The 18,456-nt window shown below is 43.4% G+C and overlaps 1 protein-coding gene across 10 annotated transcripts in view; it reads left to right on the forward strand.

The window, feature by feature from the left end:
• The window catches only part of MAP4K4 (mitogen-activated protein kinase kinase kinase kinase 4), a 170,727-nt gene that overhangs the window by 75,578 nt on the left and 76,693 nt on the right, over positions 1-18,456 (forward strand). For all 10 annotated transcript variants that reach the window (XM_055801333.1, XM_055801334.1, XM_055801338.1 and 7 more), the window contains exon 3: positions 5,650-5,706. In XM_055801333.1, coding sequence (XP_055657308.1) covers positions 5,650-5,706 — 57 coding nt within the window. The remainder of the gene's footprint in view (positions 1-5,649; positions 5,707-18,456) is intronic.

Here is an 18,456-nt window from a genome sequence, read left to right on the forward strand (position 1 = left end):
GGAAAACACAGAACCCTGTCCTGCCTTTGACTTAAACAGTGGGAGTCTTTAATAGCTTCTGCTTGGTTTGGGTTTAGAAGTCATCTAACAGGAAGAAAGAACATTGATGTTGGCCTTTTTTGGTTCTTGTGTGTTTCTGCAGTGATTTGCCAGGCTTTTGTACTGAGGTTGTTTGTTGATATTTATTCTAGAAGGAGCTTCCATGGCAGACAAACATTACCCCCTTTTTACAAATTTATCTCCATCACTGGAGGTTATGATTATTTAGCTTACAGAATGATGTATCAGTAGGAGCAACATTATTTTGGCTACAAATGCAACTAGGTAGACCTTCTACTTAAGAACATGTTAGATTTTATTATTCGTTTGATCTAGTCTTTCCAGGGAGTAGGAAGAAATGTAGAGTCCAAGTATTCGCAATCCAAAGCTGGTTGATCTGCAACTCTTTATGCTGGCAAATGACAAAAAGAACTGATGGTAAACATGCATTGGAATAATAAGGTATCATTTATTGCACTGGTGTGTGCAACCTAATAGTGGAGTATTGCACCATGGCCTGTTGCCTCAGGCTGGTAGGAGTTTAGAGCCAACTAAATGAGAAGCAAATTGAAAAGTTGATTTTGTCATGGGGGAATTGTACAGCACTGCTTAGAGGTGGTACTACAGTGAGTTTTCATTTTATAGCGTGTTTAAATCTATCCTGCTGCCTCTATGTACATTGTAGCAACTGAAACGTGAATTAGATTTTTTTCTCAATTTAGTTGCTTTTCTTTCTACAACTGTCAGTGTAGGTTGCTCAGAGGTTGGTTAATTGTGTATAGTACAGTGCACAAGATAATCCAAGCTTGCAAGTCTTGAGTCACGCATGCTGCCTTCCTTCCTTAGTGTGTGATGCTCCATATTCTACTTCTGTGCCATTTAGCTGGGAGGCAAGCTTCTGGGAACAGTCCCCCAAAAGGCACATTAATACACAGGTCAGAAACTGTGTTAGTAGGAGAATAACATTTCTGTGCATTATGTATCTTGGATAATTTTGGAGGGGGTGGGAGGTAAATGAGCTGATAGGGTTTCTTTTGCATTTAATTTGCATAGTTCTTTGATAACATTAAGACATCTTAGGGAAAAAAAAAGCACCATGAAAACCAGCACATAACACCGTTTGCCTTTGAACCTTTCCAAAACAAAAGTTTTGCAGTAATAATGTGTGCAGAAGAAGAAAGAGGCAAGAAGTAGGTGTATTAACTGAGTTGAAGAGTGTGGGTAAGCTTGAAATTTATAATGTTTTGCAGATCTTAGCAGTCTACTAAGGATTCCCCTTGTCCCCTCTGCTTTTCAATATGCATAAAGCCCACTGAGATGAGAAATAAACAGCATATTGCTATCAGACATGACTGGAAATATGCTTAAGTAGTGGATTCAGTTTAAGATCCAGTTAGATGCTGCAGTGTTGCTGTGTTGCTAAGAGCTGTATTTTAAAATCCTCCATATATGATGAACTTTTTCTCATCCGCATGGGAAGAAATGGGACAAGATTTAGGGTCAGAAGGCGCAGCTCCATTGACTTGCTCATTCCAACAGGCCATTTAAAAATAGAATGGTGCAGTAGCAGTCTCAAAAATATTGTTATGTTGCTTCCTTGGGAGGATAAACAAGTGCTTTAATATGAGTAAATGCATGAAAAGAAAGGCGGGGAGGATGCATAAGAAACAACAAGTAGTTTGAAAATCTTGGTTGATAAGATCTTAACATAGAATCATGGAATCATTTAGGATGGAAAAGACCTTCAAGATCATTGAGTCCAACCATAAAGCTAACACTGCCAAGCCCACCAATGGTCTAATGAAGGGAATGTGTTGTTGGGCTCTTTTCCATGGGGGTGGGAGCCAGGCTCAGCTGACAATGTTGATGTTTTGTTGTGGCCCCCACCCCGAGACCTGGCAAACTCCACTCCTGGGATGACAGAGCCTTTACTACCTGTTGAGGCTACTACACAGTGCAACTTCTGCAGCCTCCTCAGTCTGTTGGCTCTGGAGACAGTCATCATGCTTAACAAGGTGTATCTGAGTTGCTGTCATCTTCATTGCATATTTAACTTTCTGGACAAGGGACAGTTATGCTGTGATCCCCAGCCTCTGCTATTTGGTATCTAGCAATATTTTAAGAAACTTCTGTTTTCAGTCATCATGCACATTGTGCAATCTCGTGATGTTTTTCAGATACATGGATGGTAATTACTGACAATTTGCTGAAACAAAGCTGCAAGAACCTCTATGGTGCCCTGGGGAGGGGGGAACCTGGGACACTCCAAGGGGCTTTGACTCCACACAACACAGAGGCAGGGGCCTTATTCTGCAAGGAAAATGCTGTCCCACCGGAGTGTTAGCTGGTGGTGTTGCTGAGATGGTGTCTGGATGGGGGCCTTAATGGTTACCACATTTACAAAGTGCCCTGGGAGTTGGATTTTAATAAATTTTAATCCCAGGAGATTGAGTTTAGAGGGGTTTTGCCATCTACGACTTCTGCAGTTCTTTCGTCACATTCAACCACTTTGCATTTTTATTATAATTATTTTTAATGCAGACAAATTTTTCTGAAGCAGAAGCTGGCTATGAAAATCTGAAGATGGGTTTCCGAAATGAGAATGCTTAGCCATTTCATGTTGCAAGCAAAATTATACCAGCATGCTAATAGTTTGACAAGTCTGTTCTTGAGCAGAGCTGTTAAGCAGATAAACAAACAAAAACTCTGCTCATGCTTATGTGTTGTGCTTGTGATGTTTGCTTTTCCCCCTCTCTCTAAAAATGATTTTAATGAAAAGAATGTGGCTTCAAAATGTCCTTTTACTTCTCTCATATAAATTAAAGTCATGCAGCCCCCCCCATATATGTAGATGCTTAGAATGTGAATGCTGCATGCATTATGAAAAAGGAATTTGGAGTAATTTTAAACAATATTCTGAAATGACCAGGGTTTAAATTTGGCCTGGGATACTGAGCAGCCCACACTTCCCACAGTCTGCAGTTCCCTTGCTTTCCAGTCCCTTAGGAGGGTTATGGAAAAGCTTTTCCCATCTCTGCTGCAGAGACAGCAAAGTGAAACACGAGCAATCGCGGCGCTTTGCAGTAGCTGTCGTGGCCCAGGTTTTCACAGGGACTAGTGGAGGCACCAGCAGGATCCCGTAAAGCTGCCGGGGAAGGGCGGTTGGGCTGGCGCGCATTAGTCATCCCGAGTGGGCCAGTCTCACAAGGAGGAACGTCATCTTGAGAAAAGCTGTGAAGCTGAGCCCTGGGAAATTTCAGGCTTCTCTCTGGAAATAGCAAGCCCACCAGTAGTTTGTAGATCTAGAAAGACAAATGGAACAAAATTTCCATAAAATATGTGGCATCTTGTGGATGTCTTGCTACCTTTCTGTGTACCACTTTTTCTGGTTAGAGTATGTTCTGCCACCATTTTAGTGTCCCCGCTTTGCTGCAGAATGAACAGTGGAACGGTATTTCACTGGTTTTTTGAAAAGTGTCTTCTTCCTCAGCCCTCCTTAGTATTGTGAGCTTTTGTCCTCTGAGATGTCCTTTTTCCTCTCTTACATTTAGCATATTCCTTTTATACCTCAAACTGTGCTTCCCCATGCCCTTGGGCCTTTTAGTTCCTTCCACAGAGCTGTGGAAAAGAGGGACGGAGCTTAGAGGAGGCATTTTTCCACCTCGATGTAAAACATTTTCCCCTCCTCCCTTGGTGGGATAGTAAATCTTGAAGAGAAGACCACAGGCTTTTGTCATTAGGCAGAGGTCCAGGGTGGGAAATTGGAGTTGCATCTCTCCTGGGCTTGCTGAAAGGCTTTGGTTCAAGAAGTAGTAAGGTCAAGGTGAGGTCAGGCTTGGCCGCTGCACACATGTTATGACCCTAACTTTGTTTCAAAATTGAAACCAGCTTGAGACCAGGTTGTAAAAAGAAATGCATGCAATAAAGAGAATTTACAGAGCCGGCAGAAGCCCGGGTACAGTAATTTATTTATAGAAAGCATGTGGATTGGTTAATAAGGGGAGAGCGCAGCACAACGAGAGTTGTGAAAGAAAGCTGAGGCTGTGAGTTCTGCAGTATTTCATCCTTTCTAATGCACCAGCGTTGCCTGGCCATTACTTCCATGGAGGGCATCATAAGGTGTGGGGTCAGAATTTCTCCAAAGAGACTAGTGGTTTGGGGTGCTTCAGTTCTGGGGTGCCAGTCTCAAAGAGTCTGTGAAGAGGTTAAGAAGTTAGCCCAGGGGAAAAACCCACTACTGATGTCCATCAGCTATAGTGGATGCTGCATAAAGGTTTCTGCCTAGGAAACTTAGAAATTGGTAAGGAGAAAGGTAGAGGAACTGCGACATTAGTGAAATGTTTTGTTGTGTGTTTTATCATTATTTGTGATGAAAGTGAGGAAATGTAGTGGGCATACCTCTTGCTGCAGAGCTTGACTGGTTCAGAGAAGAGCCTTTGGGAATGATGCTTGTGAAAGGTGTTGGGAGACCAGGCTGTTTAACTGGAAGTCTCAGGGCAGACTGCTGGGTGTTAAGTGGAGAGCTGAAAAGTACCAATACTAGGGCCATTTCTAAGTGCCTGTTAAGAAAAAAAAATACAGAACAGCTAATTGATCCGGCCCCACCTTGTGTAAAAACATACTGGAGAAAAACAGGTTTTTTGTCAGAAGTCAGCTGAGGCGTGTTACAGCTCACCACTGCTGGAGGGGCCCGTGGTGCTGCCTGCCTCCCCTCCCAGCCGTGCGGTCTGCCTCCTGCCAGCTCTGGCTCTGCGCTGACTGCAGAGCAAACCAGTTTGATTTCCTGATCTGCAATCCTTCGCCCCACCCTGCAGTTTGCTTTTTCTGTGCTAACTTTCTGCCATTTTAGTGATCTCAATCAGCTTATCATATGATCCAATGAGTGCCAGAAGGAGCTCAGTGCTCCCCAGAGAAATTTGTGACAGGAGGCTGGAGGGAGGCAGGGGAAGGAAGGGTAGGATCTCTCCACGGCAGGAGCTGGGATGTATTAATTCAGCTCCAGCTGTACTGAGAAACCATACCCTTATGGTGGTGTAGCTAAAGGAGACAATGTCTTGTTCTTGTCTAGCTATTGTGAGACAGGCGAAGAGAGCTATTGCAGGTCTGATGCATCTCTTGAAGATACCTTGCTTTGTTTTACTAGTGAAGACCAAAACAAAGAGAAATGTCCTTTTGCAATGCCCTAAGTATGCTTGTGTTTACCTAGTAATATGTCACCCTGGTGCTAGGCACTGATGCATAGAAATAAAACATGCAATACATGGAGTTTAACTATTCTGGCATCTTAAATAAACTATTGTTACTGACAATGAGCTTTGCTAAAGTAAATAGAAGGGAAGGTGTGAATGTAATCTTTGCTTAATCTTGATAATCATCCTTTTAATGTGGAGAAAAAGAAATGGATTCTAAGATTTGTATAAGAAAAATTTAGAAATAACCTTTTTTTTTTAGCCATTTAGAGTATTTGTTGTTTTTTCATATGAAGTATCAGAAGGGTCCAGCATGGTTTGGGAAAACCCAGTCGCTGGAGCTCTTGTCTGAATGTTTTGTTCTGTTTATATTGAAGGGATTGGTGAGATGCTGGCGCTGATGATTCTCTCTCTTATGCAGGGTCGGCATGTCAAAACGGGTCAGCTGGCAGCCATCAAAGTCATGGATGTTACTGAGGTGAGTAGAGGAACATTCTGCTTTATTAGTAATACAGGTAAAATCTAATAATGAGAGGTGGCATATGACTTACCTTGTATTTATGTTGAAGGGCATAGTCCTGCCATGTGAACGTTTGCTTTCTGTTTGCAGGACCTGACCTCTCGAGCCCGTCTGCCCTTTACGAATTTTCTGTGTGCTTGTGTGCAGGGGCCTCTGGCCTTCACAAATTGCTTAGCTGGTCCCAGGTGCATAAGCACACATAGCCCCCTTTCAGAAATTTCTCAGAAGTGGGAAAAAAGTCAGATTCCTCGCTTCCCACAGTTTTTCTCTTAAGTGTACCATCTTGCTTTTACCGAAAAAGAAGGTGAGGAGGCTCCTTGCCATAGAGGACAGTGGTTTCCCTGGTGCATTTTCAACCTACAAAGGGTATACGTTTATTCAAAGGAATGGGTCCAATAAAATTCCAGGAAGCCTAAAAGCAGAAACATCTGCAGGAATGATGAGCAGACTGCTGGCAGAATTCAGCAGTGTAAAGTAGTAGTTGTAACTGACCCAGGGGGATTTACTGTGGAGCTTTAGATGGGAAAGATGAGGAATTAATCCAGCCAAAGAAATAAAAAATATATGACTATATTTGAATCCTTAGATGTCTTGCAGTTTATGCTGTTCAAAAAACAGTTTAAATTATGTCTTCAAAACAGATCAGGAAAAGCATGGGGTTTTCCCTGTTGATTCCATTTGTGTTTTATAGAGTTATATCCGCAAATGAACAACAACAGCTTCATATTTAAAATCCATTGAGATCCTCCTCTGTGATATCTGCAATGCTTGACTGATATCACGGTTCTGAGGAATTGCACCTCTTCAAACCAAGCATCTTATTTGCTGAACTCCTCAATCTCATATAGGTATTAGGAGGAAAAATACGTTGATGCATGTGTGTTGCACATAGTAGGGGTCTTTGGCAAGCTGGTTATATTAAGCAAAACTCCTACAAGGGTGTGCTGCAAAATGTTTTATATTTTAGTGTGTGTATATAGGCGCCAACAAGTAAAAATGGCCTTGGAGACAAGCTCCTAGGCGAGTGGCTGGGCTGTAATGGGTAAGCAGAGAGGAGAGGGAGGAAAACAAGAAGGCAGGGCTAGGTCAACTGATAGGACTTCAGTCATATCTCTGAATCTCTTTCTGATCGATGGGCACTGTGACTGCCCCTCTCTAACTTAAGCTGTTGTGTCTGCCAAGAGCTAGACATTCTTGCTTTGTAAGATGACCTGATAAAAAGCAATTTTCAGCTGGAGATTTTCAAAGGCTGCCTTCATGAGGAGGCAGTGCTCTCGCTGCAGTTAACAAGCAGACAAACCAGAGAAGAATGAAGGTGAGTTGACACACAGTGAATGTTCTTTGCACAGCAAATGTTTCCATTTGTGCAGCAGTTTTATGCAGGGCAGCTTGCTGGACTGTGCACAGCAAAGGCTTCTTCCATAACATTAAGACTGGCTGTATTGCACACTCCCTCTGTTTTTAATAGCGTATATTAATCACAAACAGTTGTAATGGAGAGGTTGCACAGCAAAAAGAAAACAATTGGAAAATGCTGTATAGTATGGCTGAGCTCATGTTGCAGGAGATGGATTGTGTTTTGAAAGTTTCTGTAATTTTTGGCTGGTTTTGAAAAACTAGTGGTATATTGGCGCGGTCTATCTTATCTCACAAACTCATGGTTTTTTAGGGGATGAAGGGCAGTCAGAGGGAGGAGCTTGGAGATGTTAGCCCCATGCAGCTTAGAAGTGTTGTGGTTCCTACCAGTGAAGCTCATGTGTTTTTGCTTCAAAGTAATGAGTCTGCAGAGGCTGAAAATGTGATGTAAATTCTTCAAAGTCCTGCTAAGTCAGCTCAACTTTTTAACACCAAGCATGGATGATATTATTGCTAAGACCAAGCATGGGTGATACTGTTACATGTACCATTTTCTCAGTGGCACATGTGGGCACAGGATATTCCCATCCACTCTTGCTCACTGGTTCCTTGCCTGTTTCTCAACACTTGTGCCGGCACAACTGCCCCAGGGCCAGATGGTGACCTGGATCAGTGAACAGGCCCCAGTTCTAAGCTAAAAATACTCTCACTTCTCTCTTTCCCCTGGTTATTTATAACCTGGATCGGTTCATTGATCTAGTTTAGCGCATGACATTACAAACAGTTGTGCCGTCGCTGTGAAGAAGGTGGCGTGAGACTGGAAAAGAGCTGCTGCCAGCCATGGGGGAGAAAGGGCAGTAGCTCAAATTGACTTTGCTGGTAGAGATGTCCGTATCATCAAGCCATGGCTTTGGTTCCTCAAGGGATGGTTTCATGAACGCCTCCTTCTGCTGGTGGACTGTGCAGCTGCATCCTCGTTCTAGCTCACCACAGCTTATGGGGACGGTGGGAGGAGAGAATGTGGGGACAGAGGGGGCAGTGACTGCCACCCTCAGCACTGTCCTGAAAGAAGTGCTGAAGGAACCACAACCTCAAATTTACCATCTCTGCCTGCTTCACAAGCTACAGTTAGATGAACTGCTCTGGTAAGCTAATGGTAACACTGTGTTCATGCCCTTGGGGAAAGAGGCTTGAGTGGGAAATTCCACAAAACTGAAATTGTGGGTTTTTTTGATGAGCGGCTACTGAAGCTCTAGGTGCTTTGTGCCTCTGTGCATGCTTTACTGGCAGCGATATGCCTTTCTGCTTAAATACAAGTAGTGCCGTAGAGGATATCTGTGTTGTCTAACCTGCCTTGAGAACAGACAAGACTTTCTTCTGGGATACCTCTGATCCAGTGCTTGCCTTGCCAGACGCTTAACAAGGTAGAAAGCCTAATGGGTCGGCATGCTCTGTGGGCACACCCCAAATTTTCAGTTTTCAAGCCCTCAGTTCTGCAATTCACACATTGCTCAGGATCAGCAAGGTTACGTCAGTTCTGGGCTGTAAAGCTTTGATCACCCAAATGGGAGGGCTGTCAAAGTCGGAGTGGTGGCTTACCTTAGAAGTTTTGGTTGGCGTGAAGAAAACAAGGCAGTATAACCTCCAACTAGAGACACCAAAAGAAACTTTACAGCTCTGTAATGTACATGGCACTGTGGAAATGCTCTTCATCCTTCTCAGCTTTTCTTGTGGTTTTCTCTTCAGATTTTAATTTTGAAAAGAATGGTGGTAAGGATGAGAAAAGAGGAGGTGGGCTGAAGATATCAGCTTGATCTTTGAATATATTATGACTAGTTAGTACTGCTGCCTGAAACAGGGGGGTGTTGATGTGCATAAAACTTTCCTGTCTCTTCCACTTTCCTCCTCTCTAAACAAATTAAGAAAAGACTCAGAAGATTGAGTGGATCTTTATAGATCTTTAGATTTACAGCACTAAAGCAAGCACTAAAGGAACTGTAAGATCTGCAGGATCTCTAAGTCTTCCTACATAATGGTGCATATGTAGGCCCTATTTTCGCTTTCTGAAGGCGAAGCTAGAGCACGTGTAGGGTGAAAAAATTTCACTGGAGCATAGAATGAATAAAACCAAAAAACCACCAGTTGACATCAATTGACAGCTATTCTGTTGTTGGAATGAGCCCAATGACCGTAAAAGGGGAACAGTACGAGCAATCAGCATGTACATGCTTTAAAAATTATTTTCCAAAATGTACATATGTAGGATGACTCTCAGGCTGCCTGTGTGTTGTGGGGAGAGGCACGATTGGAGAGATTCCTGTAGTCTGTCTTTAATCTTTTTATTGTAGGATCTCTGTTCCTTTTGGGGCATTGTTTTGGAGAAGGCTGTGTTCAGTCCATGCTGACCCCTTCCACTCGCTGACCCTGCTGTTAGGTTGCCTTAAGCTCCTTGCTGTGCGCTGGTGTGCGGCACTGTAGCATACCAAGTGAGCTGTGACTGATGTTATCAGATGCAACAACACAAGTATGCTGTAAGATTTGGCAGTCACCGTTTTAGTTAGAAGAATCCATTTTCCTGTGAAGCAAGTAACATTTAAAACCTTAGCAAAGCTTACTTGGCAAATCTGCCTGCATCTAAGCTGTTAACTTGCATTAGACCTTAAACAGATGGCTTGATTCTGCTTAACTGTTTGGAGGCTTTCTTTGCAGCTGCATGGTTGTTTCCAGTGTTACTCCTGTGTTCCCCTTCCAGCGATGCTTTTCTCTTTGAAAGGTTTAGTAGCTGATTTTGAGCGAAAAACACAATCGCTTCATTTCTGTTTGTTATAACCCCTGATGCTGCTGCTGCTTCCTCCTACCTCTTCCCACACACACTCTTGGCATCCCTTAGGAAAGTTTTCCGCATGCCTTTTTTAATAGCAGCATTTCTCAGCTCTTGTGCCCAGTGTTTCATGACTTGTCCAGTCTAGTCTGTGTAAAATTATGCTAAGTAAACAACTGGATACTGTATCCTGCTGATGTATGAAAGAAGCTGGATTGCTTTCAGTGCTTGCCTGTCTTGCCCTTTCTGTACATGCTCTGCAGAAAAATTAACAACCCCAAACCAAAATCTCCAGGCCTGTAGAGAAACATGGCACATCTCCTGTACCTAGACAGGAAAGGTTACCCGAATTATTAATTACCATCTTCCTAACTCTACTGACTGCTTTTTTCTGTTGCAGTAGGCAAGTCACTTAGATTCTTGTGAGTCTCTTGTCTTACAGCCTACGTGGTGTTATAAACTGCGATCATATGGATGATCTATCCATCATCCATAAGGCATCCTAAAAGTGGTCTGCAGAAACACTGCAGATAAATAAAAATGTGTGTGTTTTCCCACACATGCAAGCAAACAAAAGGAAGGGAAAACAAAAATAATAAACACCAAAAGTTTGCGCTTTTATGTGGGGGGTGTGTCTTTTTTTTTTATTATTTTTTTTCATGGAAACCCATAGACAGTCTGTGGATTTTGATTTGTTTGAAGGGAAGAAAATTACAAAGTTGATGCCTCACTCTAGAAGGCTGGGAAATGCAGATCATGATCCTCTCAGCACTGTGCAACAGAACTGAATTAAGCCAGTCTGAAGAAGCTGAATATGGGCTGGCCTTTTAGTGTGGAGACATGAATGCACTGCTTTACCTGGCTTAGTGCAGCTGCCTGATAGAAGTACTTACATACCAGTCCATGGCTGTACTTACTGTGAAGTTAGCCAAAGCAAGCAAACCTGAAGCCAGTAGAGCTACCAAAAGCCTTTATCATGTCCCTTCCTTTTTTTGTGAATTGGGGAAAATGGATCAGGGACTGAAAAATCCAGATTGTTCCCATGGGCAGTATTGGCACCCTGCTTGCTTGTCCCTCAAATGTGAGGTTGCTTACTACTAGTCTGTACAAAATGTTGTAGTCTTTGGTTAAACAGTTACCTGGTGAAACACAGAAATTCTGTGGAAAAGGAATAAATAGGAAAGATATTTACAATGTGGACAGCCCTTCTGCTTAGTCTGTTCTGAAGCTGATTAACCTCTGATCTCTTTGAGGGTTTAGGTCAAAACAAAAGAAAAAGGGGTGGGGGGGGTGGGGAGGAGAAGGGGGAAAAAAAAGGTTGCTTGGAACTTTCTATTACAGTTCAGAGGAGAACAGAGCCAGACAGAGTGGTCCCTTGAGCTGTAACGTCTGCTATGGTAGGAGGTCAGAAAGAGCTACAATAGTCTTGCAGCCAGCGGGGCAGCCTTTTTTGAGCTGCAGGGCATTTGTGTAACTTACTGTTCTCTTCCTTAATTTGAGAACCTGCACCTACCTCTGCTGCATGTCCTTGCTCAGCAGCTTGGCACAGTTCTCCCTGCTTTACCACCATGGCCCTGATGCCCGGAGGCTCAGCCCTGCAGTGCTGGCAGGATTGTGATGCTGGCTGACATCTCTGTGGGACCAGGCTCTGCAGCCGCTCCTGTCAGCTCCATGCTGCTTGCTTTTCTGCGAGATCCCTGTTTGGGTCATGCAGAAGTCATCTTGTCTGTCTTCAGCATGACAACTGTGTGTAGGACCTCACATGGGGGCTCATGGTGTCCAGCAGGTCACAGCGCCCTTGTCCTTGGGTGGCAGAGCAGTGCTTAGCCTGCCAGCTCATACTCAGAGTAGAGCGACATGTAACTCTGGAGAGCCTTTTGTCCTCACATTCATTCAAGGAGCAGAGACTTTTATCTCCCAGCAAGGCAAATACATCTAGCACCTGGCTTGAGTCAGTTCTGCAATTTTTGGACGTGATCCAAGAAACTTTCCTGGAGCAGTGCTGGCACCAGTTTGGATAAAGGACAGACTTTCACTCTCTTCATCTGAGTCCTGGGGTAGTTAGTAAGACTGTTGCACTGGAGAAGCTCATCTGGGAAGGGGAGGATGTCAGATTTGATGCAACTGCAAGAGGGAGGTTGAATAGGGTGCACCATATGTGGTTTGAGGTCGGAGCAGAAAGCCATGGCTGTTTCCAAGCAGCTTGGGAGATGATACACAACATGGATTAACTGGAGAGAACTGGTGTTGAGCACCAAGGCTCTGCGCTGCTGTGTCCCAGCAAAGAGCAACTTTACACTGATAATGTGTGATTGGGGGAAAAATGGGCAACAAGGAGAGAAAAAGAGATTTAAAACATTTATACATGCTTGGTTCTCTATCTACTTTTTTCAGCATACGGTTTCTTCTTAGTGCAGGATTTCCACTTGAGTGGAAGACTGTTTGCATGCACAGCCTATTCGTTGGTTGTCCTTGTGGGCATACTGCTCTATATATTTTTAACATGCTTGTTTTGGAACCTGACTGTTTCAAGGCTGGAAGAAACAAATGCTTTCCTTTTGCCAAGAAGGTCCTTGAGGGCACCATTGCTGCCCCACTGGCATCTATTATCTTTCAACAGCAAAAGTGCTTTGACTGTGAAGGCTTCATGATGCTCATTTAGTAGTATTCCTGTTGCATGGCTTTTCAACTGAGGCCAAGAGATGGCTTCATACTCAAGGTTGATTATGGATCACCGTGTTAAGAAAGTGCAAAGAAAATGGTGTTGCCTCTGCCTTCTCCTCATCTGTATGCTTATGCCAGGTCTGATGTGCAAGGTTTTTGTCTTGTCTAGCAGAAAATGTTTTGCTGGTGCTCTGTAAATCGTAATGTGGTTTAGATTACACAGACTAAATTTGTGGCCACATAAAAGGAACTTTGCGGTAGTTTGGAGCACAGAAGAATCTCCTTGTTTTAGTGAGACAGCTTTAAAATTTTGCCTACCTGGCTGTAAGAGAACCAGATAACACTCTGCTGTAGCACAACAGATGATGCTCAGGATATACTCCTCATCTGTGGCACTGAGATCTGTTACTGCTCATCAGTATGTGAGAACACATGCTTAGTACTGGAACATAATGGAAACTAGAAGGCTGTGTAGGCTACAGCTGACTTCCATTGGCAGAAGGGCAGGATTGCGTATTAAGAAGATTTCTCTGCATGTCTTGAGCTCTTTGTACAAGTCTGGACTGTTTCTTCAAAAATGTCTTCCCTTTGGTCTGATGGTGCAACTGCATTGACACACTCAGAAGGAAAGGATAAGTCATCTAGGTGAGCTATTGACGTCTGTTACCATCACTGTAATGAGCAGGACAGGTGCTTGAATTCTAGCTTTTGGGCACTGTTTACCAGTCCAAGTGGGCAATACTCATGCATTTAAAAGTAATCCTGTGCCTGGTTTTCTTCAGTCCTTAGGCTTGGTACCTGCAGTAATCTGGAAACCTGCTAACAGTGACAAGGCAGTCGCTAATGACAGTGTGATTTCATATGTATGTGAATGACTGGTAGCATGTATCTATGTTAGGGAAATCTAGACCCTAATGCTAACAGTGATGATGGCTTAGTGTGGGTAGTATGCAGATACTTTCACAGTTGTGATATTTAACCTACTGGCCATACCTGCACCGACGTGAATTTGAGCAGTAATAGTGTGCACAAGTTCTAGAGATGGAGCATTTCTTCTGAGCCAAGGGGAGCATTTGTGCAGGTGGCCTTGATGCGGGCGATTTGTTGCTGCCTTCCCAAGCACTGAGGTCTGTTTGTTTGAGGTGTCTGAGGAGATTTGAGTTCTGATGGGAAACAAATGTTTTGTGTGCAGATAACAGCAAAAAGTACAGGGCTGCATTTTGTATCATTTCTGTCAGACATGCAGCACAGCTCAATTAACCCCTGGTGAATCAGACACATTGTCTACTCAAGGGAAACAAGGCAACCCTGTCACTATAGTGTTAAAGCATGTGTGCTCTTGCCAGTTTGGGCAGAGCAAAACGAACAGGGATTGTGACGGAGCATTGTGCTTTCATTTTAGCAAGTATCTAGGCTGAACTTGCGTCTGTGGCATATTCCTCCTACTTGAATAGTCAAGCAAGAGATCCCAGGTCAAGTATAAGTTGTTGTCTTTCAGAGGTGCACTTGAAAATTTGGTTTGGGCATTAGGATCAAAGGCAGGGGAATTAATTTTCTGTTTTTGTTAAAGGGGCTATATGTGCTTGAAATGTAATCTTCCTTGACTGTTTTTAATTGTGATTTCATAAACCACACCTGCCCGTGGGCTCCTCCTGTTTTTGCTGCGACATTCCATATTTTTATCTTGACTTCCTAAGGAAATGAGGCTTCTTGGCAATATTGCCTGTGTCCTGTCTGCTTTTCCACCAATTACCTTTTGGATCTGCTGGCCAACTTTGGCCAAATTTGATGATGAGGAAAAATTCCAAAGATACAAAGTCCTGACAAGTTATGTGAATACTGGCAAGCTGTGTGGAGGAGGGAGAGGCTGAAATTTATAGCCTCTGCTTTGGGAATGGTAGGCAGACCTTAGCCACTGTCCGTTATCAGTCAGCTGGCCGCTGTTTTGCAGTAAATCAGGAGGGCTTTTTTTGTTTGTGGTTTTTGTTTTGTTTGTTTGTTTTGTTTTGTTTGTTTTTAAAGAAAAAGTTATAATGCTTGACTTTCCAGTGAGTGCTGCAACTATAGGAGTGTGTGCAGGGTAGCACATGCAATCTACTTTTAAGCATTTTAGAATCTCCCTTTGGTTCTTGCTTTAGTTTATGGTTTCACAAATAGTCTTGTACATTTGGGATTATCCTGCATGATCTCTCTCCTCTTTTTCATTCTTAACATGTGCATACGTATATATAAATCTAAAATAGCAATGTTATTCTCTAGCATTTAATGAGACAAAATGGTTTGCTCTGAGTCCCTTGACAGCGTCCTTTTGCAAGATGCAGTTTGAGTAATTGTGTAGGGACTTGTTGGCTAAAATACAGTCTTAAAGCCCAGCTCCTAAATCTAGAGATTATGGCAGCAAGTGCTAATGCTCAAGGAACTGGGAATTCATTGTACTCTAAGCTGGCTTGTAACCACGGTAAATGCTCCCCTTGTGCTTAACAGGAAAGTGTTCTTCTGCCCCTGTGCCTAGTCTCTTAAATATGCAATTGGAGGCACACGGCTGAGCTAAGCATTAAAAGAGCCTTGAAGATGCTGTGTAAACTAGTTTGGCTGATCAGTGTAGGAGAAGATGCTGTTTGTCTCTTGAGCCTAGAAGTGTCTCAAGTTCTTTCCAACAAGGGTCCTGTGCACATTCCTCTAGATAGGTTTAATCCAAAAGGGATTAAAGCCCACTGAGTGTGCTTTGTGTAGCCTCTCTGGCAGAGAACATTTTTCTACTGTTAAATAAAAGTGCAAAGGTGTTGTCATTAAATTGTAAAGAGTGGTGCTTCATAATAAGCACGTGGTTTAGTTTTGCTCTTCTTTCTGTGCCATCTCTCTTAGTAGGACCCTGCTTCAAGCATGATTAGGCCAATGGGAGTCTGGCCAAAGAGGCATCTTTTTGTTCTGATGATTCCCTGTTGATTTTTTTCATGTCAGATTTTATTTCTCAAATGTTTTGATCTGAACGGTGTGTCTGTAAGAAGTGAGGGAGTTAGCAGCAGCAGAAGCTACTGTTCCTGCGTGGAGAGCAAGCAACATTGGTGTTGTGTTTTGCCTCACATCCACCGGGTAAAATAGTAGGTTCTTTACCCAGCACGACACTGGTGCAAAAGACGTGGTGAGAGTTCATCAGCCTGCTCTCTTTTGCACCTAATTCTGCAGGATGATGGGGGCCTTCACAGGCATCTCTCTCTCTGCCTTGTGGAGGGGTCAGTTCCAAAAATAAACTTTCGATATTTTGCATGTTGGTTGGTGTATGAGTTGTTTCTGCAGTGCTTCACTAGAGCAGGGATATTTTCCGTTGTAGCTCCTTCTTCCCAAACTAAATTTTAGTGTCTGATTCTAGAGCTGGTAAGAATTAAGTGGAAATCCTAGTGTAAATGCAGCAGCCCACGGACCTTCAGATAACAGTTACCAGTCTGGCAAAGCACCTTGGCTCTGTGTGCAAGAGCAAGACAGGAGAGTGTCCATGATTCCTGAAAATAATTTTCTTATGTGGTGTATTTTACTGAATGGAATTGGGCCAAGAGACCACAGGCAGCAGGGAGGGCGAGCATCCCCATGGCTGGCTGCTGGCTGCTTGGCTTCCCCTGCGCTAACCTGTCCTCCCAGCCAGGCAGCTGTGAGTCACTGCTGTGGAAACAGTGATGCAAAGGCAGCACCATTAAGGAGGGTTTTATTTGTTTCTTGCGTATTTTACCTCAGCGGCCTTTTCTCTAGCATTTATTGGTGTTTCCTCTCTTTGAGCCTGTGAGAAAACGCCATTATTTATAAATGAGTTAGTTGTTTTTCACTCTGAATTTTTCTCTTTGCTTCTCTTGCTGTGCCCATTTGCAACAATTTGTTCAAATGGGAGGCCTTGAGTCAATTATAAAATGAGAGTTGCAGTGATTTATAGATCAGAGCAAACAAGTCGCCACTCAAATTTGAGACCCTGAGGGTGATGTCAGTTCCTATTTCAGAATTGCTGCTGCTCCTCAATTCTGGTTTGGGAAGAGTTTGGGAAATGTACCTAGCCCAGTCTTGATTTGGAACACAAATTGTTAGTTTGCACTGTTCTTGTAAAAATGGACGGATCAGCGTGCAAATGCAAACACATTCTCTTTCCCATGGCTACAAAAGTAAACAAACAAACATGCATGTAAATTCAGGAAAAGATTTCTCCCACTGGCAGGAAAGAAAGGAGGAACATTTGCATTTTCTATTTGTAAATATTCAGATGGCATCCTGTTGAGATAGCAGTGCTTCCTACTGACATAGGTGTCTATGGGTTTTCACTGTTTTCTATTTACTTCTCCCTCAAGACGTGATTTCACAATACAGCAAAGCCAATCTGATGTCTGGCTGCTACTGTAGGGGCATCCCTGGCTCTCTCCCCCTCCCCCCCTTTCCCAGCTCCCCATGTACCATTTAGAGGGCTCCATTGGCAAAGAAGTATTTTCTTTTTTGTTTTGAACACAGATTAGCTTTCTACTGTTTTTGCCCCAGCAAAAGCTGGCTGCTGGGGGTGGGTGAGAGGGGCCAGGCAGGGCAGGGAGTGGGAGAGGCAGCCAGCAGCCAGGAGCAGGTCTGCAGCAGCAGCATCTCTGCAGCGTTACAGCTGTGAGGCCACCTGGGGCATGTATCCCAGCAGCCATCCCTTTGCAGTGTGAACCCATCAGGAAAGCTGGCTGCGACGCCTTTCCGACAGCCTGGATGCATCTTCCTAGGCCACCTGCGATGGCCGCTGAGGGACTGTTTGTGGTGCTCCACACCTGCAGATACAGGAATAAAAGAATGGAGTGTAAAAGTCTTCTGCAGGTATTCCCTCACCCTCTGATTCTTTCCACTGTGCAACAGGCTATTTTTAGTCTTGTTTGCTTGCCTCAGAAATTACTTCACTTTCTGCTTTGGACCATTTCCATAACATTTATTTTGATTCTTAATTCCAATGTTCAGAATAATGTCAGAGCAAAGAATTGCTGGGTGGCAAGCTCGGTTCCAATGGCAGAGCCAAAAAACACGTGCTGAGGATGTGATGCCAGCTGCCTCTCATGTAGTGACCCGTGGGAGATTGGCTTAGGTGAACCACATTTTGGACCATGCCCCGTATTTGCAGGCAAAGAACCTTGTTAATCCTGAGTTTAATGGTGCTTTGGTTAGTGAATGGCAAAAGAAAACAACCCTTTAGTGGGCTAATCCAGGTAGGCAAAGTAGATCTACCTCTGAAAGACATCTGTTTGCTTTAAGTGAAGTCCGGAATCAAAAGCCCAGCCTGCCCTTGCTGTACATGCTTGTGTGAATTGCTTATTCACTGGATATCACTTTTTATTCCTCCAGATATTAGTTAGGTATGATTTAAATCAGCAGTTTCTTTGGCAATAATGCGGTCTTAAGGTATATAAGGTGTTAGAGCAGACTTCACTGTGGGAGACTGCTCATTTTACCATTGTTGCATATGATATAATAATTTGCCACATTGAGGTATAAAAAAAATATAGTTAGTTTCCTAACAGGTGAATTTCATATCGATGGTTGATAAAGCAGAAGAATGCAAATCAGTGGGTTTGGGCAGATTGTTGTAGTTTCATAGGAAAGACCTGCTGACACAGTAGCATCCCTGAGGCAATGCTGGATCCAGAGGGGGTGAAGACTGATGGGCAGTTAATAGGAATTTTTCTTAGAGAAAAATGAAGATGTTTCTTCACTGGTCTTCTCTGCAGCGTGGTGATGCATGGGATGAATACAATTGTGGAAACTCAGGTATTCAGGAATTGTGTGTTTGGTGGACAACAGAGATCGTGCCTATTGCTAAGGTACAATATACACCAAAAAGTTGTATTTCAGTGTTTGAGATTAAAAAA

The sequence above is a fragment of the Falco peregrinus genome, chromosome 4 (genome assembly GCF_023634155.1).
Source record: "Falco peregrinus isolate bFalPer1 chromosome 4, bFalPer1.pri, whole genome shotgun sequence".
NCBI classification, from domain to species: Eukaryota; Metazoa; Chordata; class Aves; order Falconiformes; family Falconidae; genus Falco; species Falco peregrinus.